Below are 24,674 nucleotides of genomic sequence, written 5' to 3'. Positions count from 1 at the left end.
AATTTTTTTACTAATAGTTACTTGCTCTTTACTTTTGACAAAAATAATAATAATATGGAATGTAAATGTTGAATGATATTGAAAATAACATATAAAATGCCGAACTAGGAAAGTAATAATGTACTCAAAGGATAGCATGTTGATAAATTATAAATTAAAGTAATTTAGATACTGATACAAAATTGTTTTACGATCAATAAGTAGAACTGACGATAGCTTCTTAAACACAATTTCTTATTTAGAATAAAATATAGATATACTACATAATGTATTGAATACATAAAAATATACTATTCTTATTACAGGTAAACGATTCATATTTTTATAAATATGGGCCGTAATACAGCTGTTGAGACGAATGGAGAATTGAGAATACTGTTAGTTGTAACCGTAATCATTGGTTTGCTGCTAATGCTGTCTCTTCTAATGTGCTACGCGTGTGTATTAAAGCGTCTTTGTTGTGGAACTCCAAGAGAACGAGCAAAGAATTTGGCTTGCGCAAGAAGAACGGAAAGTTACCCAATGGGAGACGTCACGTTACTATCGCAACCAACCGAAAGCGAACGTGTGTAATATAAGACCATATATTAACTGCAAGCAAAACTTTCGGCAGACGTCGTCTGTCATGTTATGTATACCAAAACCTTCTCCAAATCATGCGGCGAACACAAAAAACATGAATCCTCCTTTATTAGTTAATGATGCAAAATATTCGTCGAAATACAGATATATAAATATCCTGTATATAATTAAAAAATTATAAAAAAAATATTGTTACACGTCATTTTTTTTTTTGTATCTATGAATGTAATTTAGAGTTATACCTATTATAGTTTATTGTATTAATATAAATAAATGTCTATAATTATACAGGTTATTATAATAGTATATATACATCATTTGTAATTTTTTAATTTTTGTAATTTACGTACCTATGTAGTGAATTAGTATTAGTTTTTAATTATTTGAAATGTATGAAAATTATTTAGGTATATTTATACAATTTATAAAATGATGTTAAAATAAAAATCTTTATAAATTAGATTTAATTTCTATGGATTTAAACATGTTGTCTCAAAAAGGAAATAAAATATCTTGATATCTACGTGAAATCGTTAAATTATTTTGACACTACAATACTTACTACATTACTTACATACATACATTACTTGATGGTAGGCCGTCTGGGTAGGTACCACACACTCATCAGATATTCTACCGCCAAATAACAGTACTCTATATTGTTGTGTTCCGGTTAGAAGGGTGAGTGAGCCAGTGTAATCACAGGCACAAGGGACATAACATCTTAGTTCCAAGGTTGGTGGCGCATAGGTGATGTAAGGAATGTTTAATATTTCTTAATTTATAAATTATGAAATATTAAATATATATAAATAATTTATAATTATTAAATTTTCTTCTTTCTTTCGCCCTTTGTCTATGGGCGGTGGTGACCACTTACCATCAAGTGGGCCATATGCTCGTCAGCCAACAAATGCCATAAAATATATATACAATTATACATACTTATTATTTCATACACAACAACACTTTAAAACAACAATTATATCCACAATAATTGACCTTCATAATAATTAAGTAAAGCTTAGAAGACGGAAACGTAATTGGAAAATTTCGGTGTGTTAAAACTTAAGACCTACTTACTTGAAAATATAATACTTTTGAACTTAAGGTTCTTTATTTAAACAGTCGACCTAAATATAGCAATAAAGTAACACTATGTGCATTAATTAATTGCTATCACTGCACTTTAATTATCGATGCACCTGCTAAAAAATATCGAAACATTCTTCAGTCAATAAAATACCTACTAAAAAGTTGTCACCTACCTATCCTACATATTTTTAGGATTCTATTTTGAGTTACCCCTATATTGTCTTGGTAAAGCAATTAATTAATGCAATTCATAATTATATTAAAATTCATGCATACAACTCGAACTGTACCACACAACATTCAAAATATTTTTTATTTGACAAATTTTGATTTAGTTAATATTTTCTTGGACCTACTCGTCAGGATCGCAAATAAATTTAAAATTTAGAGAAAGTTAGATCACATCAACTCGCACTATTTGTTTGTAAAAACTTAAGCTTAATTTTATCTTTACGTGAAATGCATTCTTTACCTATACAACACAAACTTGACATTCTAAACAGACATAACGCCATAACATCTCAAAATATTTTATTATATGGACTGCCCATTGCCGAAGCGAGTACAATTTCTCAAAAACTTGGCTGATGCTATGATAAACTTAACAATACGTAAAAAAATTATTAACAGAGATGAGAATTTTTCTATCCTGGAATTTCATAATCAAAATCTTAACATTAAAAAATATCGATCTCTATAAATTTCTATCTTCATCCTTAGACCGGAACACAACAAAACGAAGCATTGCTGTTTAGCACGCATTTTTTGCATTAAAACAGCCTGTAAACTTCGCATTGCTGGGCTAAGGTCTCCTCTCCTTTTTTTTTTGAGGAGAAGGTTTGGAGCATATTCCACCCCGCTGCTCCATTGCGGGTTGGTGGATACACATGTGAAATTAGACACATGCAGGTTTCCTCACGATGTTTTCCTTCACCGCCAAGCACGAGATGAATTATAAACACAAATTAAGCGCATGAAAATTCAGTGGTGCTTGCCTGGGTTTGAAACCGCAATCAACGATTAAGATGCACGCGTTCTAACCACTGGGCCATCTCGGCTGTTTAGCGGTAGCATGTATGTTGTGTGGTTAGGAACTATCCAGACGGGCTTGTACATGGCCCTACTATAAATTATGGTTAGGACACGTGCATGTTAACCTAAGGGCACGGGTTTTAAATCCTGGATTGCAGCACTGTGTTTTCAAGTGCTTTATTGACGTCAGGTGAAAAACTAAACTAGCAGTGGAACAAAGTCGTGGAATAATTTCTAAACCTCCTCCTTAAGACTTGAGGCCTTTGCCTTTGAGTGGGATATTTACTGGGTGTTCTCATATTAAGCGTAAACTCCCGATACCCCAGGAAGTATTTCGAATCTCTACGTAATATAATTTTTATGTTTTAGATATATATATTTTTTAAATATGGTATACAAATCTTCACCGAATTCACCTTAGATATGTAAGAGGATCTACACCTGTTTACACTCATGCGTGTCAATAAGTACTAATTTATAAAATAAAGTATTAACATAGATTCGAAGGCACACATGTTTATTTATTTCTCCAGTCGTATAGAGAGGCGTATCGTTGTCGTCTTAAAAAGGAAGTGGAATGTTTTCGTTTACTTTTTATTTTAAAACCCGACTCTCAACACTATATATACTTAACAATAAAGACGTATACGCAAAAAATAGTTTTTAAATCACCGCGTTTACTGATTTAACAAAGTCAGGTCATTGAAATGGTATTACGATTGATTGAGCGATGTTGTAAAATATTCCTCTGTTAAGTAAAAAATCTTTGCAAAACTGTTGATTTAAAATGGTGTTTAGGTGTATAGCAACCTTATTTAAGATATATTCTTAGATGCCTGTCTTGCCTCTAAAAATTTCGTTCAAAAGAGAGCCGGTCGATACCATTCAATTGTGCGTGAATAATAAACCAAAAGTAAATTCTAAAAATATTTATATTTCAATATTTTTGCATTAAGTTTATTTTCATGTATAATATTTTACGTAACTATATACAAGTGTGAATTATTTGTCATAAAAAAGGAAAAAAATAAAAATATTTATACATATAACAAAACGTAGGGGTACCCACAGAAAAAGAATTGAATTAGAAGTGTTGTTACAAGTATATTTAGAAACAACCTCAAAGAGCCATTTCATTGAGCTTGTTTTGTCATTCTATTTGATTTAAAATATTATATTAAATTCATTAAAATATATAACAAATTACATACAGTATAATAAAAACCGGAATATATTTATTTTAGTTTTTAAATAAAATAATCTAGCGAATTCAAGATTTTTTTCTAGTTATTATTTGATTGCCTATACCGTCGACGATCGTGACGGAGCCATTAAGGCGTCGCCATTTGAAATCCCAATCAGTCCGAATAAATTCAATATAATATTTAGTTATACAGTGGCTCTCTTAAATTATATTATTTCTATTGTCTGTGACGTAGAAACTGACATTCTTGAGATAGATGATACATGACAAACAAAAATTGTTTTCTTTAAATCCATTATTCACGTGAATAGAGCATCGTATTCGAACAACAACAACGAAAATAAACGACACTGTGAGTAAGATATCAATACAAATGAGCACAAAATTATTACTGAATCATAAACGAAAATATTTGTTTGTAAAGATTCACCCGGCCACAAGCTTGTTTCAAATGTACCTGCATTTAAATGAACTATATTTAAATAGAATTAAATATACATACATACATATTTACTTAAGATAATTATCTACAATAATTAGTTGTGACCAATAGAATAATTACATTGTCATTATTATTAAATGAAAATTTCATTACTTATTTTAATCACAGATTTCTTTTATACATACATCTTTTTAATAAGAAAGAAGATGAATATTTTTGATAGTATAATATATATTTAAAAATTTAATCATAACTCTTAGATATATCTAAAGAAAAAATAACGTAGAATCAACAATAATAATAATTATAGAATATATTACAAATTATACGCTTTTTATTGTCCAACGTTATTTTCGAAAAAAAAAAAAAAAATTAACAAATTAAACAATAATTATTTCTTCCCATTAATAATATTACAAAGCAAAATTTAAAAATAAAACAACATTAACAATTTAAAACTATTTAAAATTTGCTACATAATATGTAAATAATCAACATCATTCTTGCGAATGAGCCGAAGGATTGTTTAATTATAAGGATTATAACAATTTTCTTAATTTTTAAAATTATTTAATATTCAAGGCACTGACGATATTATGATATAGATAAAAAATATGAATAGAAACATTATCTGTTTTATTATCTTTAGCTTCGTCTTTTATTTCATTTTATTTGAGTTATCTCTTGTTTATTAGATAATCATATATATATATTCACTAAGAGTAAAAATATGGCTGTGATGTTTTCATATATGAAATTGTTAAACTGTATTATAACTATGGTGTATAATTTTGTTCCCGTAACACACCATGCACCAAAGTCCGAAGTGATTGAGGCTTGCAATATTCTTCCAGCCAGTTGAATACGCCTGCAGAGAACTCGGCAAAATTGTTGGTTGGGACCGACTCAAAGGATTCAAAGAGCTTATCCATTATCCCCTGGAACTAAAGAATGTTTTTATTTCCAGGTAAAACACATAACCTAAAAATTCAATTAATTTATCTTTGCCTGATAATAGGACTACATAATAACTGTATACTGTGTAAATAATGTAATTTTTTGTAAGTATATTTATTTTATTGTATTGCGTGATTTAAATTAAATCATTGTCATATTAAATTTAAACAAAATGATCATATAGATAAAAAATATCTAAATTTTCATGCATTTACCTCAGGGCCGCCAGAGTAAATCATTGAATACAGAAAAATGTATAAAAGAGTTATGTTATGTATCCAGTTTGTATAACAGATTGTTTTGAATAAAACTAAATTGTTGTAGACTGTGCGTAATTTAAAACAAGAGATTTCCGTAAGTTGTTAGATTGATCGCACCAAATTTATAACGATCGATAATAAATATTATCATTATAATCCGACTTACAGGTAAGTCAAAGTGATTAAAAACTAAATAATTTATAAAAAAATATTTTTTTAACAGTTAAAATGCGGTGGCTCTGCGGGCAACCGACAGGCTTGGTATCCTTGTCTGGATGTTTGTTTTCGAAATGAATACAAGGACTTACAATAATTAATAAAAAAACTCCACAACACAAGGATTGGAACTCGACGTGATTTTTATTGTGTTCTATAATATATATTGTATTGCATACAGATATTATAAAATGTGTTATATTATGTAAAAAGTCAATATATCGATTACACTATATCGTGTAATCGATATATTGACATTTTGATGGATTTCAAATACAACTATAACCTTTTCGAATGAAAATGTGGACAAAGCGACATTTTCTAAAAAAAAAATACTTACGACTTGAAATTTATCCTGGTCGCTTAGCCTCTGTTCGTTGTGACCAGGAACTGAATGTTGTGCTTTGACTATTTGCTCGTAATTTGCTTGCATTATACGTAAAGCGACAACATCTTTCCGGAGCGCATTACGCTCTTCCTCTTGCCGTCGCCGTTGTTGAAGTAAGTATTGGATATAGTCTATTGACTTCTGAAGAACCTATAACATATGATTATTCAATAAATTATAAATATAAAGCTACAATACAAACTTATTAATTAAAAATGTACAAGTTACTTCTTTACAGCATTCTTATATAATATGTTTTATTCATTATATATATTTATTTTAACTACCTAGTAGTATCTTTTGCCTATCCGGTACCTTTTAAAGTGTAATGGAAACCAAATTTAGATAAAAAGAGGTGTTCAACCTATAAGTTTAGAAAAATATTACCAGTCCTTTATTGTTTCAATCCTAACAACATTATCTTATAAATATAATATAAAAAAATATGTACCAGCTAATTGTCTTATTTTTAAATTGACTAGTATTTTTTGTATATCTGTCTCATAATTAGTTAACTAACAAATCTTAATTTTTAACTGATTATATAAATATTATTACTATTATATTATATTACTATAAGTTATAATTTTTTGCTAATAGTGTAAAAAAAATAAAATTAATTAACCTATTCCAGACTAAATGTATTTCAATTTTATTATTTTTAAATTGTCTAGTAAAAACATATTGTATTAACAAAAACTATACTAAGCAAATATTCTTAAATAAAAGGTAATTTAAAATTTCATTTTGTGTATTATTTTATTGTAAAACAAACTTACAGCAGCTTTACTGGGTTTGTATCCTGAAGCATCAGTTTGTTGGCAGGTAGGTACGAGTTCTTGCAATGAATCATAACCTTTTTTAATGGCATCTCTTCTCTTCTGCTCTGCCTAATATAATCGTAGTAATTTTTTATTATTGTCATTTTATATTATTATTTACAAAAAACATCAATAAAAATGGTTACATAACATTAAGCTATCATTGTAATATTAAGGAAATTTATATATAACTAGCTAAGCCAATGTTGTCCTGTCTGTGTTCATATAACATTTTTAGTGGCAACTGGTTAAACAAAGTTGAGGTGCAGGAGTGCCATCAAACTAACTACAAGTTGAATACTACATAAAATAATGTGTCACACACATGTGCAACTTGGTACATGGTAATTGGTCAAACTTTTTCAAAGTCTGTTTATCTCATATACTATATGAATAGAAAATACTTATTTTAATTTAGCAATTAGTATTATATAAAAAATAGTATTTATAAAATTAGGAATAAGGAATAAAACTTGATTATTTATTTTAAATATAAACAATATAATATTATAAAAAAATATAATTTTACCTGAGTATGAGCCTCCCTCCGCCTTTCTTTAAAGCTCAGAGCAGATGCTTTGTTATCACCACTGTCATCTTCATCCTCTAGTAAATAACCAAATCAATTTTAATTTGAAAGTTTTCCTAAACAAATTGGTAAACATATGATTTTGTACTTAACTAACCTGAGTTATGATTGGATGAAGACGGTGTTCGATGTATATTTTGAATAGAACCACTGCTGCCACAGCGAGAATACATTATAAATAAGCTAATTTAAAGGTTAAAATCAAAATTAATTAACATTAAGAAAATAGAAAAATAGAATTACGTTTTTGATTTGTCTCCATGACGTTTATCATGTGTAGTTGTGTGTGTGACAGATAATAAATACGAGGATATTAACTGGCATTAAATCGATTTAAAAATCGATTTTTCATTCATTCTTTGCTTTCATATAATTAATTTAGGAATCTCGTTCCAAAATGTAATAAAGGTTTTTTTCAAATATAAAAATAGTTTTAATTTTTATTTAGCATAATATTTTAGTTTGAGACAAGAAAAAATATTTTTATTTTTCATTTTGGTAGACCTGTTAAGTTGAATGGATTTGAATTTTATGAATGTCTGATTGAATGGAATATGGAACGTTTTCTCTCGAACCGAACTCCAACAAACAAAAAAATATTGCTTGTGAAAGCATAGCGCTGTTGTTACAATTGCGTCTTATTTTAATATCTGTTAATATAATAATTCATTTTTAAAGAAACAAACCATGTGCATGAACTCTTGAGTGAGTGTATTATTTGAAATATTATAGTTTATAATGATACATAATATTTGTACCCACTTGAATACGCAAGTGACCCAGCCAGCAATGGCCACCATTTTAGAATCGTTCGGTAGTGCTTTAAATTATTTCTAAAGGATTTAGATATCGTTTTACTACATTCATTGTGTATAATGATATGATAGCCTCATTATTTTATTATTTACAAAAAAATGTGTTTTGTTATATTAAAATATTTTTAATTCATCTCGCTAGAAGTGTGCACTTGCTATAGGAGAAAGTTTTTTCAGAAGTAATTGTATAATAATAATCGAGCAAGATGGTGTCGACAAGGCAGATGAGTAGTATCGGAGGTGGCAATGGAAGTAACGATGGTCCTGGGCCATCTCACGCAGAGCCTGTAACCGTGGCGCGGGTAACACGCCACTCCAGTGCCTTACTCCCTGGGGGCTCTTCGCCACACGGTGTATCCAATAAAAATGTAATAGTGCCGGCACCTAAGACGTATTCAACTAATTTGCTCGATTTGCCTATCGAAGTTTTAGAAAAAGTATTTCGCTACTTGGGATTCAAAAGTGTCTCGCACCTTAGAATGGTAAATATATTTGGTGATTGATTTAGTTTTTTTATAACCTTAACTTAAACAGTTGGATCTCTATGTCATACAATTAAATGACTCAATGATACTTTAAGATTAAGGGTCACATGAGAAGGTGAGATAAATAATCTGACTGATTATTGCTCTTCAACTATGTCGAAAATAAAATCTCCATATTTAAACAAAATGTGGAAATTAATTAGCAAAAAATAAATCTTCTATACTATAAAAAATATGTAAAACTGAAGTCATTGACCTTATTATATAATTGTATCTAAAAATGAAAAAGGTGACCAAACTATAAATTATATTATTTTAGGTTAATCGTCAATTCAACACTGTATGTAGTAGTATTCTGAATTCAACATTTCAACGGTTACAAAATCAGATGCTTCATAGATTCCAAGCAATCAAAGCTAAAATGCCTCGAAGGGAGTCTGCAAGAAGGAGTCATCCACTTGCTTGTGAATCTGATATTATTGAAACCCTGCACATGAGATTAAGCTTATTACAAATGACATTTGGCAAACACATTGAAAGGAAACACTGTTGTTTTTTCCCAGGGGAGGTAATTGTATAGTCTTTGTAACTGAATCTTATTAATATTGTATTATGTACTTATGATAAAAGTAATTTATCTTCAATTTGATTTTAAAGGCATTGAATTATAGCTAAGTATTATTAAAAAAATGAAAATATATTTTTTAACATAATAACATATATATGTATGAAGATACTATATATTGATAATATAAGCACATTTTAGATCCTTGATGAAGTGTACAGTATTCTATCTTATCTGAAAACAACAACAAAATTAGCAAGGCCTTATAAAGTAACAGATGAGCTTTTTGATTTAACAACGATGGCCATGGAATATTTCAAAGAGCATATTGAGCCCAACTTGCCTGAAATAACATATTTTGGCACGGATTTCTTTGATATCACAACTGCCTTCTCACGTAAGTACATACTTAATATATTTTGGGTTTCAAATTTCATACTGATTTTAACAGTCATCATTGTACAGAAAAAATTTAAATCTACATAAGAATAACAATCTAAATTTTCTCTCAATTGTGACTAGCAATTTATGTAACAGTAGTTTAGTAATTAGTGGTATATAATACCAGTGAAATCATGTTATGAATTAATAGATCATTAAAATCAATTGTTTCATTTAGACAAATGTCTAATTACTATATTTAGCTCTACCTATTATTTTCATTAATAGATGTAATTATTTACCAGTTCTCTTATTATGACTTGCATAATGCAAATAAAAGATACATTTTTTACAAAAAATATATATATACAGAAAAATTATAACCAATAATTGTTTAACTTCTGCTAACATAATAAGGAAAATAACATCATATAACATTAATTACATGAAATTAACCCATTAAAATTTAAACATATCATTGCTTGCGTTAATTTATTGTATCTGCATGTTGCTGCAAAATTGTAAGCCCCTTTAATAATATATCTAGACAGATTTTTTTATTGTAACTGATATTGGTCCATTATATTAAAACAATATTTACAGTTACAACCTGGCTGGAATGTTTATTGTGTAACAATTCTCTGGTAAAATACTTATATAAAGCAAACTCATTTTTGCTTAAGAAAAAACAATTACTACATTGTTAGGCAATTATTCAGAGAGTATTATAATGGCTTCATATGTACTGACTACCAATATCCATTTGAGTTGTATTTGTTTCCATAAATTTGATAATTACAATTGTCTTTATTCGTATCTTAGTCAATGTCGTATTTTGTTATAATTTGATGATCAGATAAGCAGATAGACTTACTATCCCACTTATAATACTGTCATAAGTATTTCAGGACTTGTTAAAATTGTTTTTCTTTAATAATAGTAAAGGTCTTTAATGTAATCTCTAAAATTTTGATTGATATGAAGATGATACAGCAGAAAATGTTAATACACTATCAATAACATAATGACAAAATGATTCATAGTTCTCGTACATACCTATATTTCTTAGAACAAATTGGTTGTTAAGTTATTATTTTTTTATAATAAAATCATTATACTTTATCATACAAGTGAAGGTTTTTAATGGAGCAAAATTTTAGTTTGGTTTATATAGCCGAAAAGCTTCTTAATTGAAATCGTTAAATTGCCTTATTGACTTGAGCGCTTTTTTTTATATAAGACGTTAAGTGGTATTGTGTTGAGTAAATTAGATTTAATCCAATAGTCTAATTCTCGTAATGTCTTTATACTTAACTCGCTGCCCGTTTATATACGGATATTATCCCGAGATATTTTATTTTTTTCAAAGGGTAAAGGGAATAATGATCTTCCTAATTATTTTATTTATTATGATTTTGTTGAGGATTAAAATTTTGTATCACTTAAAAAAGTTTCGTTATATTTTTCCCAGTTTTTAACCAAAAATATTTTTTAAATATGTATGTAGTTATAGCTGCGGTCGCTTCAAAAACGCTTGTACCGAAAATTTTCATATTGTTTATGTGCAACAAATAATGTACTATTTTGCTTATATTCGATCTGAAACTGTAAACCAATGTAGTCAATTGTAATCTAAGAAGGAGTAGATAAAAACAAACTTTAAATTCATATATTCCTAATGACATTTTACTTACGAAGTTTCGATATCAACTACGCCGACTTTTAAAACGCCATTTTTTCACGAGACCATACGGCATACCATACATAGATTATTCAATATCACGACGACTATTATCGTGTCATTTCAATGTTAAATTTGGTTATTTGTCTTTTATTTTTTTATTTCATTTGTAATTCTGCATTAAGTGTTTATAAAACATAATGCAGTAACTATTAAGGTGTATGTTTAGTCTAGAAAATTTAATTTTAACACATAAACAATATAGTAAATATATAATATGATATGACTAAAAAAAATACGTATATAAAATAGTATTCATTTGTTTCATACTTTTTTATAATAAAAACCTACAATCTACACTGATATGTATTGTAAATGCGAAAGTAACTCCGTCTGTCTGTTACTCTTTCACGGCCAAACCTGAACCGAATTTGACGAATTTTTGCAAGCGACATATTATAGCCTAGCCTAACACCTGACGAACGATCCCTAAAACGCAAAGCCGCGGGCTACAAACTAGTAATGCATGTATTATCTTTTTGCGGTTTAGACTCTTGATTGTTTTTCTACGGTTACCACAATATTTTTAATTTCAAAATGTAATACATCAAATATTTGAATATTCCATGAATATGATAACGATGTATTTAAAACTTTGAAACAAAACCACATCACCGTGATATATTTAATAATAGTTTTGAATGTGTTGTTGTTTATGAGTATCAAACGGCCCATTCGTTTCTAAGTTACCTAGTAAGCAGACGGGCAAATAGGCGTTTTGATTGGTATACTGTCACCTCAGCCTAATAGTTTAAAAGATCCCTTTCCGTCAATGCGCTGTATGCTATGCTAATCATGGGATCTAAAGTTTTATGCGCCATTTCGTTTTTATTTATATAATTGTACTAACTCATTTGTATTTTAAATCGAAACACATCAATGCTTAGTATAATAAGTAACTGTTGAGTGGGCATGCCTAAACCAGAGGTTTTGCATAATGCTACTACAGATTAAACTAGGTTTAAGGTAAAAAAATTAACTTTGAATATGCTTTAGTACGAAAGCGAAAAAAAACTGTTAAGAAAACAAAACAATAATTTCCTTGATTTAACGTAATTTTTTGGCACATATATTTCATTCTGCAATGGAAACTAAATTTATTTAAAATTTTAATAATAAAAAAAAGAAATATAATAAAAATAATTGGCAATGTAAGAAGTATTGATCATTCCCTATATCGACTGAGCTCAATGAACCTTGGGAACTATGTTATTAGTACTATTATGGTTCCTGTAATTACAGTGGCTCATATCTTTCAAACCTATTTAGAAGAAAAATTACAAAGAAAAGTTACTGTAAATGCGATTGGATACTACTATTTTTGTTATTACGAAAGACGTTATCAAACGAAAATATAATGTAAGGAAATAGAACTAGTTTCTTAATTATACAGGAGATTATTTTTAGAGAACTGACGAGCATTAGGTAGGTAACCTATAATTGATTATATGTTTTATGACAATAAAAATCGATTTGGCCCAAGAAATGTAGTTCCAATATAAATGCGTTTTTTTGGGGTTTATAGATCTATAATCAAACAAACCATATGGGCTTTGCATCATTTCGGTACATAGTAATATAAATCTAAAAAAAAGACAAATTCTACTTGCGTCCAATTAATGACATTAATTCGAAAACAAAATGGCAGACATTGACATTGTCATCGCTGATTTTAGGCTCAATAATGATATCGAACGCTTGTCCATACAAAATTAAGCAATTCAGTATGGATATTTTTTCGTAAAAATTCTGTACATTGATCTAAGTGTCAGACATAATACATGATAAAGCAAAGTGTTATTTGATTTCGCAAAAAATATTTTCATAATAATAATACTATACTAAGTAGTGGGCGAAAATTTGGTATGACGTGATTAACAATATTTAAATAAAAAAAACAATTACATACAAATACTTTTTGTTATACATTTAGTCTTCATTTTATCCAAACGAATCTATTCAAAGCTATAACACCTTTAGAGTTTATGTATGTTTGTATTTATTTCAAGAATATCACAAAAACGATTGTAAAATCATTTGACACAGCTATTTATATTTACGATCGTCCTCGAAAAATTAAGATTTTATTCATTGGACGTTTTTTGCTATAGAGATCAGGTAACGATCGTGAGGTGATGATTACACATAGCAAGCTGAAATAACAAAAAAAGCACGATCACTCAATATCGGTTCTTTTTGCTTTGTCTATTGCATAACGGTAATAACAAAATACACAAAAAATAACGATAGTTTTTATTTATCTTTGTATTTGGATCCCAATTTTAACAATATAGTATTCAATTAATTGTTTTTTCCTGATTTCTCGTACAGCGCTTTAATCTGCTTGGATTTTTGACTTTTCCTTGACGGATTTATTGCTCAAGCGACGATTGTATTGTTTGTTTGAAAATGAGACATTCTGTGAAAATTATAAATTCTGTGAATTGACGCAGTTTAGCTCGTAAGTCTGAGTTTCTTATATGATTAATGAATAATGTACTTGTACGTAACTATGCAACTATGTAGTTTTTTAAATCCTCTACGAATTCAATATGCATTACAGCCCCCAGTTTCGGATCCAGAAGCCTCTTAACGTTGCACGGTTATATGCGCCATATTTGTTACATTCATTATCAAAATATCGAATTGATTATAATACAACATAGTAATGTCAAGGCGTTCGAATAATTACATATTTATAGGTATTGAAAATAACCTAATAAGTTAACTTTAGACGTTATCTTGGCAACTTTAAAGGTTATTTTCGCAAAAAATAAGATAACATTATTTTTTAAATACATATATGATTAAAATTTCTTAGTGCGTCAATTTAATCAAACTCATTGTATCGATTCTGTTGTAATATCTAGACTAGACATATTTGACATGGCTAAAAATATTGCTTATACTTTCTCAAGTGTTTGGCTAAAAAGATGATACGTCTTTTAATCTGATAAAATTTAAAATAAAAGATTAGTAGACGTAGTATCAGAATCAAATGTCATTTTTTATAGTCGGACAATTGAAGTAAAATAAGCCTAAGTAAGTTGATTTAAGCAAACTAATGTGTAGAAATGGTTCGCCTACACGTTAATGGTAAATTATAACTTGTTTCAAATGATTGGGTATTTAATTAAGTTTCAGGTTAAAAACAGATGTAGTATTGTAAGTAGTTTCTATCTCTAAACGTTACTACAGTCGTTAATCGTTATATAAATATGAAGCGTCGAAGCAAAAACATTATTGCTGATTGAGTGACGTGGGGTTATTTGTTATACAATCTTAGATGCAAGTAATGGTTTATTTGTGCTGGTTTTGTATCGTTCGTAGCACCTTTCGAAAATGCAACATCGGCATACACAATTTCTTAATTTTGTTGTGATGTCGATAATATAGCTGATTTGTTGTAAACAAATGTTGGAAATTGGGTTATTTAAATGGAACGATAATCAAATAGTTTTGTTTGATTTAATTACTTCTTGTATAAATCTTTTCATAAAAATCCCAAAATTGAAATTTATAAACACCTGTAAAAACGTTATTAGTTTTTTTTTTTATATTTAAGGACATCAGATACAATCAATGGTTACCGTAATAATAACTCTTAATTATAATAATTAATATTTAAATTCCATTATTATAAATAAAAAAGTATAGATTTGTATGCGTTAATCATATGAAATATAGATGCTTGGCGAATATTGTTTAATCCATTAGCATTTAGCATGTATAACACGCAAGTTCGTCTAGTATTTATTTAATGAACACGTTTTAGCGGGTGAGAGCAGTAAATCTTACATTTGCCTGGACTCTCCGCCGCCCAGCGGGTTCGAGTCGTCGTCCCAGCAGGCGGGCGGCGCGTCCACGTCCGAGCGGCGCGTGTCGTCGCTCAACCTGTACATGGAGGAGAGCCTGCCGCCCTCCCCGCCCCCGCCGCAGAGCAATATGGTGTTGAGGAAAAGAATACACCGTATTAAGCAAGGCATGAAGAAGTAAGAACTAGTTCCAAATACTTGAATTCATTACGTGACTGACAAGTCATTTGACTCTTGTGCTATGAACATCGGAAGGCTAACATTGTTATAATAATATTTAAGATTTTTACGATTGTAAGGTTTTTTATACTACTTTTTTAATGGACAACAATTCTCAAAGGGAGAGGAGGCCTTAGCCCAGCTGTGGGAAAATTTACAGTCTGCTAATGTAATGTCAATTCTATGTATTGTCACCAGTTTATAAATGATTTTCAGGTACAATGATCAATTATCAGCACTAAGAAGTGATCTTCGGAGTTGTAAACGTAAGACAGCTCTTCAACAGAAACAAATAGCGGAACAGCAAAAACAGATTGCGGAACAACAGAAACAAACGTTAGAGTATGCTAATCGGTTAGATGACTATGATAAAAAGAATGAGGAAACGAGTCGGAAATTTCAAACTTTACTACAGGTAAAATCTTATTAGATATTTCATGTAAACTAAGTTGCTATCTCAGAATCTATTGATACATAGAAACAAATTTTGACAAAACGAGAAGTGATATACGTTATTTTCAAAATCAGTATGTAAATACATTATTTTACAATATATTATTTATTTATCTCTTTATTGTGCACCACACTATATAGATTAAAAGCACGTCAAAAAAAAGATAAACAAAAATATGTGCAGCACAAATGGCGGCCTTTTCGCTTACTAGCGATTTCTTCCTGCCAACCTTTGGTTTAGGACATTTGAAAATTGAGATCAGGGTGGGTAGTTTATTATTCTACGTAACAGTAAATAAACAGTAAACATTATAATAATACAAAGAATAAATCTTGTAAAATTAACTAATACATATTAAATAATATATACTACATCCAATCAATACACAGTATGATGTAATGGGATTATTTAAAAGAAATATTAATGTCGTCAAGATTAGAGACTTGCTTCTAAAAAAATGAGTAAAGTAATTGAGAAAGCATGCCGTTTTGAGATACCACAATCTGGACTGGGCAAGTCGCCGTGATGATAAAGTTTCATCAACTTGTTTGGGCGCTGTTTACAGTGACAGTCGATTACATAACTTCGAAACCAATGTATCACCGATGTTAATAGAACACAATACACTCAGCAAGTTATCGTAAACGTGTATATAACGTATCGTATTAAACGTGAGACTGAAATCTAAGAGTGTGAAGATTGTTAATTGTTTGTTGTCCGTGGCAAGTTGAATGTCATCGGTAACTATAATTAATGCTGAGGATGTTAATATGTTTGTAAAACAAAAGGCTTATGTGCTGATCATCATCATTATTATTACATAGTATAAAACAAAGTCACTTACTGCTGTCTATCCCTGTGTATGCTTAGATCTTTAAAATTACATGACAGGTTTTGATACGGTTTTTTTAATAGATAGATTGATTCAAGAGGAAGGTTTATATGTAAAATACATGCACAATATAGTAGAGAAACACAGATGATTTTAGAGGTTTCTGAAGTGGTCGTAAATAAACTATTTTTTTGAGCTTATATTGCAAACGCTGGCAGTAGTATTGTACACCTTAAAAAGGTCTGCAAAAAGTTCGCGATGGTATATTATGTCTATATCTTAGGGATAGCCCACAATAACAATTTTTTATCCTTTACTTTTTACGAGAAATAATGGCTTATTTTCGAAGCGATTTTAAGCCATACAGCATTAATCCTTATCCAATATATTTATATTCTATATTAAATTCACAATGTAGTTAAGGTACTTAAATACATTAATATAGATCAATATGGCCGTTTACAGCATGTAATTTGAATGAATATTTTCGAAGATATTACAGATTTAAAATGCAGGAACATAGTGGTTTGTATTCTCTTATGACTGAAAAACTGTGAATGTTGTAAAACATTCTGTAGTATATATAGTACCAGCATTGCATTTGTGCGAAGCGGGCCGGGTTGCTAGTGTATTATATTTTTAAGAATATTAGACCTTTAAAAATGGTAATAGGAGAAAGATGTGCTGTACCCCAGAGTATATGTGTGAAAACAATGTACCTTTATTGAAAGATAATTTGTGAATTATATGCTCAAAAATATCAGTATTTGCAAAAATATTCAATTACCGAGTAAATCGCCATTTTTATATTATGACTTGTAAATTTGCAGGAGCTGAATAAGTGCAAGACGGAGCTCCAGTACTGGCGCTCGCGCTCGCCCGCCGTGCCGCCGCTCTGCGCCGAGTGCGGCGCCTCGTTGCGACTCTCGCCGGCGCTGGCACAGGTCTGGCAAATAATAAATATACTTTTCAGTCGAACGAAGTGTGTATAAATTAAAAAAAAACTACGAGAATAATGTTAAGCTAGTGAAGATGACGAAGAGCGTCAACATTATTTCGTTTATTTATTTATTTTTATCTGTTGAGAAACAGAGAAAACTAACTAATATGTTTAATCAAAACATAATGGAATTAACGCATCATATTTCAGTGGGCGGCTGGTACGAGTGCGGACGCAAGCGAGGAGATGGCGGGCGGCAGCAAGGACTGCGCGGACGCAGACGTGGACACGCCCACGGAGACCAAGCCCGAGCCGCGCGACAGCGACGACACCACGCACACGCCGCCCACGCGCCGTCGCGCGTCCGCCGACGCCACGCCCGACCGCAAAAAGCGCCGCCTCACTAGACCTAGGAAGCTATGAAAACGACCTGACCACCGACGTCGAGGTATGCGATCGCTCACCGGCGACGCTTCATCGAACTTATACGCTGCTGTTAGTGCAGAGGGTGTGAATGTGTATAAAGATTAAGTACTTTACAGGAGAGAATAAAAACTGATTATATTTTCTTTTCTTCTCTCTGCCAATTCTGGTGAGTAATGTTTAACTTTATGTTAAAGCTTCAAATTCATGGATTAAAAATTTACAGATATGCGATACTTTACAATTTTAAATTGGATCTTTTTTTATACACAGTTATTATATTTGCACTAACAGTAGCATATGTGTTCTTTATTGTGGTACATACTTTATATGGTAACGAATCAAGAATAATTGGTAATTTTTTTTTAGTTTTGCTGTAATGTCAATTTACTACTATTCCTTTTCGAAAATATTGAAATACATAAAAAAATAAATCGCATCATGCTTTGTGTATCATCTCATGTTTTTTTCGTTTCTCATGTATCTAAAATACATTTGGAATATGTCTAAAAACAAATGATACATTTATTCGCTCAATAATTAGATAAATGTCAAAATCATTTAATATCTATTTTTTTAGAAGTCTGTATTTGTTTCCCAAATTTTTTAAACATATAAAATTTCAAATGATTCTTTCGTGACCGTCAATATTATAAGATTCTTTTTTAAGAAGTATAGCAGGTGTGGATATTAATTTACTCCTCAGTATATAGACCAGAAAGTAACATTTAAAACAAATGCAATAGAAAAATAGTGTGTTTTAAAATTAGAACGAATATATAATATTTAAAACTAATATAATGACACAAGGGATAATACGGTTTGACTAAATGATTAGTGGCCTATTGGCGTTATATTATATAAGGCATGTGTCACTACAATCGCTCCGGTATTCCGAAAGTGACCACATACCATCCGGTGGTTCTGTTTGATTTTCAATTTAGTTAATGGATCAGAAATATTGTATAGATTAAACATAGGTTATTATTTGTAGTGCTCTTAATTCTATGACTTAATTTAACGACATATTGGTGAAAGTGTTAAAAAGAGAAAAGGTTGTGGTTGTCAAAATAATTTTACATAAAACTTCTAAAATATATTTAATATTTGTTCAAGCTTAATATTTTGAAATTATGATTTTTTTCTTCTGCAGAAACCGGTATAATGCATGTCGTCAGCTTAATGTAATTTCATTAACTTATTGTAGAAAAGATCACCTGAAAGCACACTACTACATATTAAGAAAGCAATATAAAAAAAAATAATTTATAAAAATACTTTCGTTATATTACCACGCCAAATTTCAAAATATTATTTATTGAAGTTCGAACACTAAAACATGCTACATAATCAGTTTATTGAAACTGCGTCTAAATTATTAAACTTTAACAAAGATGGACCGATAAAAATATTACGAACAGTATTTTCATTTGTATAGTATGAAAAATCGGAGATACAAAATATATTCCAATTAGTTGAAGTTTAATATAATGACAGTAACGGGCTTAGTAAAATCATACTTTACTAAAATGCTATATTAATTTTATTTAGGTTCGTTAAAATAAGTTTGCAATGCTGTTAAAAAATTTAAACAATCGGTTTTGTTTTAATTTTTGAAAAACATAATATAATTTAGTTAAGCTTCGTTTTACAGCCCAAGTTACACCTGTGAATAGAGTTATAAGGTGGAATGTTTTTTTATTTGTAAATATTTTTAACATAAAATCTCTTGCGTAATGTACAAATAAAATATATTTATGATTATATGAATATACAATTTTAAAGTGAATATTTTGTGACATGGTGTATAGTTAAAAGGTAAAAGGAAGTAGGTGCCGCATAAAGCTATTTTCCCAAACGCATGTGTTAAATATATGCTCGGGCTTCACACAATTTTTGCATCATGTCACTTATTTCTAAAACATATCAAGTTAAATTCTGATATCACTCTCTGTTAAAGTAATGACTTTGTCATGCTGGTATCAAACACGCACAATTAGTAACATGTATAACGAAACATTGAGTTTATTATTAACATATGTTTTTTTGTGGATTCACCTTTAATTTAACTAATAAATAGCGTTAGAAAATATATTTTTATATTTATCGATAATATAATTTAATTGCAGTCCTACATTGTATAATACATTAGAATTGTATTAGCGTAAGGCTTAGTAACACGTCGGTATATCTCATGCAAAAATCACTTGTGTAAGATGAGATGCTTTTTGACAATAAGAATGTTCAGTTACCAGCTCTGCCACAGTAGTGAACATGCCTTAGAATTTACCTAATGTTAATATTTTATTTTAATTTACGACAAGATAATGGCAAAGGAGAAATATATTTTTATGTTTTATATGTAAAACTAAATCGAGGTAAATTACATGCGCGTGTTCAAAGTATGGCTTGTAGTCGTGTGCTACGTGAATACCTTTGCCATTTTATATTTTTGTATATAGTTACTATTGTACATACTATGTATGCTGTGTGTAGAACTGTAGATTGTTTCACATTGTTAGAGTGATAAGTCTAATTTATAAAGTGAAAAATAATAGATACATCTAGTAATACATATTATATAAAATTTGTGAAAACACTGAAACATCGGTTGATTATAGAATCGAGGTATGAAATTGTGTTACTTGTGTTTGTAAAATCAGTTGTAAGTTACAAATTGTCATGCTAAATTAATTTCTGGTGCAATAATAATGTTGTGTTCTGTGTCTGTTACACTGGGCTCCGACACACTTAGTGTGTCGTTAAATGTAGATCATAACACATGACAATCAGCGACAGCAAAGCTTTTCTCATTTGAAAGTATATCGAAGAACTAAATTTACACTGATTTTGGTCGCAGTAATTCTACACAGTAATCTTATAAGTAAAGAATGTCTATATTTATCACGTTTTTGACATTGCTATTAAAATACGATCATATTTGTGCTGACTTAAACAATAGAATAATGAATTAAAAAATTGCAAAGTATGTTCTGAATCAGTTTTTTAATAATCATTGATTTAAAATATTTAAAGATTAGAATAAATAACAGATTGTTAGCCATAATAGATTAATTATTGTACTTACATTTGTCATCTGCAAATTATTAGATACATTATTAAAAAATTGAATAAAAGCTATTTATGTATGACAAAATCATTTCTAACAATACTCTTATCTTATATCAGGGGTATTAGAACTGGGTGGTTGCACCGTTGCTTTTATATGTAATTTTTATATGGGCCTGTTAAACGCATAATAAATACTTGCCTTTATTTCGCCATCGGTTAATTGCCGCTTATGGTGACTGCTCCGCTTATAGTTTATAATGCCTCATTCAATAACATAGTACATGTAAAGCATACAGATAAAATGATCGGGGTTATTGACCCGAAATTAGCCCGGTTTAACCGCACGAACTGCAGCTTTATATAGATATAGATAATTATGGATATTCATACTTGGTTTGACGGTAATGAACTATAGGAAACTAGTTTAGCTTAATATAATAAATGTTTATATTTCAAATCATTCGGAGCACTTTAACGCTTCGATCGCCAATTTCCTAAACTGCACCAAAGATTCGTTTCAGTATTTCATGTCTTGTAACTTACAGAATATTGTTTTGTTGCCTTCCTAGTTTTAAAGGCACAGAGTAACATCACATATAAGTAGTCATAATCGTTATTCCAATGTCTTCAATTACATGAATTATTATTGATGGGTACCTCAAAGATCACTGTTATATCGTCTAGCCTTAACAAGATTATTTAAGCGACAATAATATTTAGATTACTTTTAGATTTCAAAATTTTTATATTGTGTATTAAAGGTGAATGTTACAAATATTCGATTTAATCATAATTTAGCCAATTTTAGTTTGTCATGTATATATATATATATTATAATAGAATAAGTAGCCCATTTGAAATAATTTCTGAAGTCGCAATTAATTTGCGAGCACGAATTCGTTACTAAGGTTTTAGAAGTTTATTAATATTCTTCGGTTTATTTTATGTTTATAATGTGGCTATTGTGTGATGTGTAAGTTCTGTAGAGTTCTATAAAGTTAAAAATAGATGTTTATACATACATGTAAATTATTCAAATGTCAACAAAGATTGTAGACTTTAAATCATAAAACGATGTTAAATAAAGTAAGGAGGTATTACTGATTGAATACATGTTGTGCCTAAATTAAATTACATAGTACTTAACTACGCTTGCTTAGTTCAGCTTATAATTGGGCTCAAAATATCAACATCAGAAATAAATTTGTAAACTGAATTGCTTATATTTATATTTCCTTCAATAGTGCAATACATGAGTATATCCATTGAATGGTGTTTTTGTGGCAAATTTTCGATTTTTCGATGATAAAATTTCAAATGCGATTTTAGGGCTGTAAAAATATAGGTTAAAAATTTCTGTTTTTTTTTTAAAATGTAAGTGCACAGAAAGCATGGCGAATATGTTGTGTTCCGATAGTGTGTACAACCAGCAAGACTGTCAATTGCTGTATATATCCTTATAATATACGATAGTTTTACTATAAAGTATTTTTATTAGACAAAAATACAATAAATGTGTGAAGTCCATTCTTTCTTTCATTTTTAACAGACCTTTACTTATCATTATGATTATGATTATTATGTATTTACTTGACTTATCCAACCTAAGGAAAAGGAACCTAAGGCCTTAAGGCCTGTAGTACATGTGAAGGACATGTACTACAGGTCCAGGTCATTAACTAAATTCGATAAGTATGCCAGTCAATTCATGCACCTTCAGTCGTTATAGAAGCGGTGGCGTATCAAGACTTCGGGCCCTAATGCAAAAAATTAAAACATCTTTCCTTTCATTATTGGAATATAGATACAATCATATTTTGACCTTTATTAACTTCCTAAGGGCACTTTTTTCTTGCAGATTTTCACCATTATCATAACCACCTGTTAGGGCCCTCGAAAATAAAAAAAAACTTGTGGCTCGCTGACGCCTTTAACCTTGTCCAATCCGTTGCAACCGCATTGGTTGTATTGGCATGAAAATGTCTGACGGTAATTCTATTGTAAAAGACCGGCGATTTCACCATATTCGATTGTACGATACACATTTTTTATCCTTCTCGTAACTACAGAATGAGCTGGCTATATAGCCAGAATGGTTATTTAATAAACAGCAACAATAGCCTAATTGAGATTAGCGCCTTCAATCATACAAACTCGAAACTTCAGCTTATTGTGGAAATATAAGATGTGTTAAGAGATCATCATATAAAGAAATAAGTTTTGTTTGTGATTATATTCGGATGGAAAGAAAAAAAATACTCAATATATGATTTATAAAAATGTATAAAACATTAGCATTTAGTTTCAGGATGAAGGGTTTTTGGTATAGTAAATGATTGATACTATACTTTTTAATTAAAGCTAAACGCACAATACTTTGTATAGATAATTTGTTGGTATTCAAAATGTCTACAGATTTTTTTCATATTTTATGTTTACATTTTGCAATCTGAACAAGTAATGTCGTAAATCTTAATCATTACACGTTGTTTGAAATCACGTATAAAGCCTCCAGACGTCGGCCAATGTCCCACACGTCGGCCCAATGCGTTGAGTGAACTTGTACAGATTACAAAGCCGTGTGCGTGTTGTTTTCATTAGCGACAGCGCACAGGAAGAATTAAGGTCTTTTGATAAAGGCGCAGCTGGAGTAATCGTTTGGCCCGACATTAAGGCTGTTATCACGATCGCGGTCGCCACGAATTCGCAGCGAAATACTTATGTTAAAATTCGTTGGCTATTTAATTTTTTTTTTGCTGTTTGTAGTTACAAAATCTTGTATAAATTAATTGCAAACCGCTTCGCATGCTCGTTATTTTACATTGCGATAACCATATTCTCTCCTTTTTTATAGTAACAACCTGTAAATTTCCCACTGCTGCAGCACGCGCTGCTCCAATGCGGTTTGGTGAATTCTCCTTGTTTAGTAACAGATGTTGAATGATTTTGAATTTCGATTATAAATAACGCTATATCCATTGCATCGATGTTTGTATCCTTCTTCCGACAATATCTCATTCTGGTATTTTAATACATCCTGAAGTTGCGGCAGAGTGCTCACCCGCAGCGTATTCGTTGCTTCGTTTTGGATTAGCTTTGAACTCTCTTAGAAATCGCCAATGGAATAACAGCTTAATGTATACCTTAATGTGACAACTTTTGTACACTATTCTAGAGTGAGGTTAATAATTATTATTATAAATTCCAAAAAGTTAAAACTGATAACTATTTGAAAACCAAACATACCGAAGGAACGTATTAGTACCTACTATAAGACAACTTTTATAATATTTGTCACTATTGGTCAGTATGAGAACTATAATTATCAGTTGCGTTCTGAGTGTAT

The 24,674-nt window shown here is 30.0% G+C and overlaps 3 protein-coding genes across 6 annotated transcripts in view; 1 reads left to right on the top strand and 2 right to left on the bottom strand.

Moving 5' to 3' along the window:
• Positions 1 to 24,674, bottom strand: part of LOC113401217 (signal recognition particle 19 kDa protein) — a 232,267-nt gene that overhangs the window by 87,728 nt on the left and 119,865 nt on the right. The window lies entirely within an intron of this gene.
• Positions 4,920 to 7,871, bottom strand: LOC113401254 (max-like protein X). 2 transcript variants are annotated; one of them, XM_026641090.2, is made up of 5 exons: positions 7,684 to 7,871; positions 7,527 to 7,603; positions 6,956 to 7,066; positions 6,129 to 6,326; positions 4,920 to 5,293 (listed from the first exon to the last, which is right to left on the bottom strand). In XM_026641090.2, the coding sequence occupies exons 1-5, from the start codon at positions 7,757 to 7,759 to the stop codon at positions 5,132 to 5,134; spliced, it is 624 nt and encodes a 207-aa protein (XP_026496875.1). In that variant the 5' UTR covers positions 7,760 to 7,871; the 3' UTR covers positions 4,920 to 5,131. The 2 variants fall into 2 exon arrangements, with proteins under 2 accessions (XP_026496875.1, XP_026496874.1); XM_026641089.2 differs by having other exon boundaries at positions 4,932 to 5,299.
• LOC113401120 (F-box only protein 28) lies at positions 8,131 to 18,777 on the top strand. 3 transcript variants are annotated; one of them, XM_026640858.2, is made up of 8 exons: positions 8,131 to 8,291; positions 8,579 to 8,883; positions 9,206 to 9,454; positions 9,653 to 9,848; positions 15,349 to 15,565; positions 15,824 to 16,022; positions 17,724 to 17,837; positions 18,044 to 18,776. In XM_026640858.2, the coding sequence occupies exons 2-8, from the start codon at positions 8,608 to 8,610 to the stop codon at positions 18,254 to 18,256; spliced, it is 1,464 nt and encodes a 487-aa protein (XP_026496643.1). In that variant the 5' UTR covers positions 8,131 to 8,291; positions 8,579 to 8,607; the 3' UTR covers positions 18,257 to 18,776. The 3 variants fall into 3 exon arrangements, with proteins under 3 accessions (XP_026496643.1, XP_026496644.1, XP_026496645.1); XM_026640859.2 differs by having other exon boundaries at positions 8,136 to 8,291; positions 8,582 to 8,883; positions 18,044 to 18,777; XM_026640860.2 differs by having other exon boundaries at positions 8,137 to 8,400; positions 18,044 to 18,777.

This window comes from Vanessa tameamea, chromosome 7 (assembly GCF_037043105.1).
Source record: "Vanessa tameamea isolate UH-Manoa-2023 chromosome 7, ilVanTame1 primary haplotype, whole genome shotgun sequence".
NCBI lineage: Eukaryota > Metazoa > Arthropoda > Insecta > Lepidoptera > Nymphalidae > Vanessa > Vanessa tameamea.
Note: the sequence above shows the minus strand (reverse complement) of the source record. Positions and strands in the feature narration are given on the sequence as shown.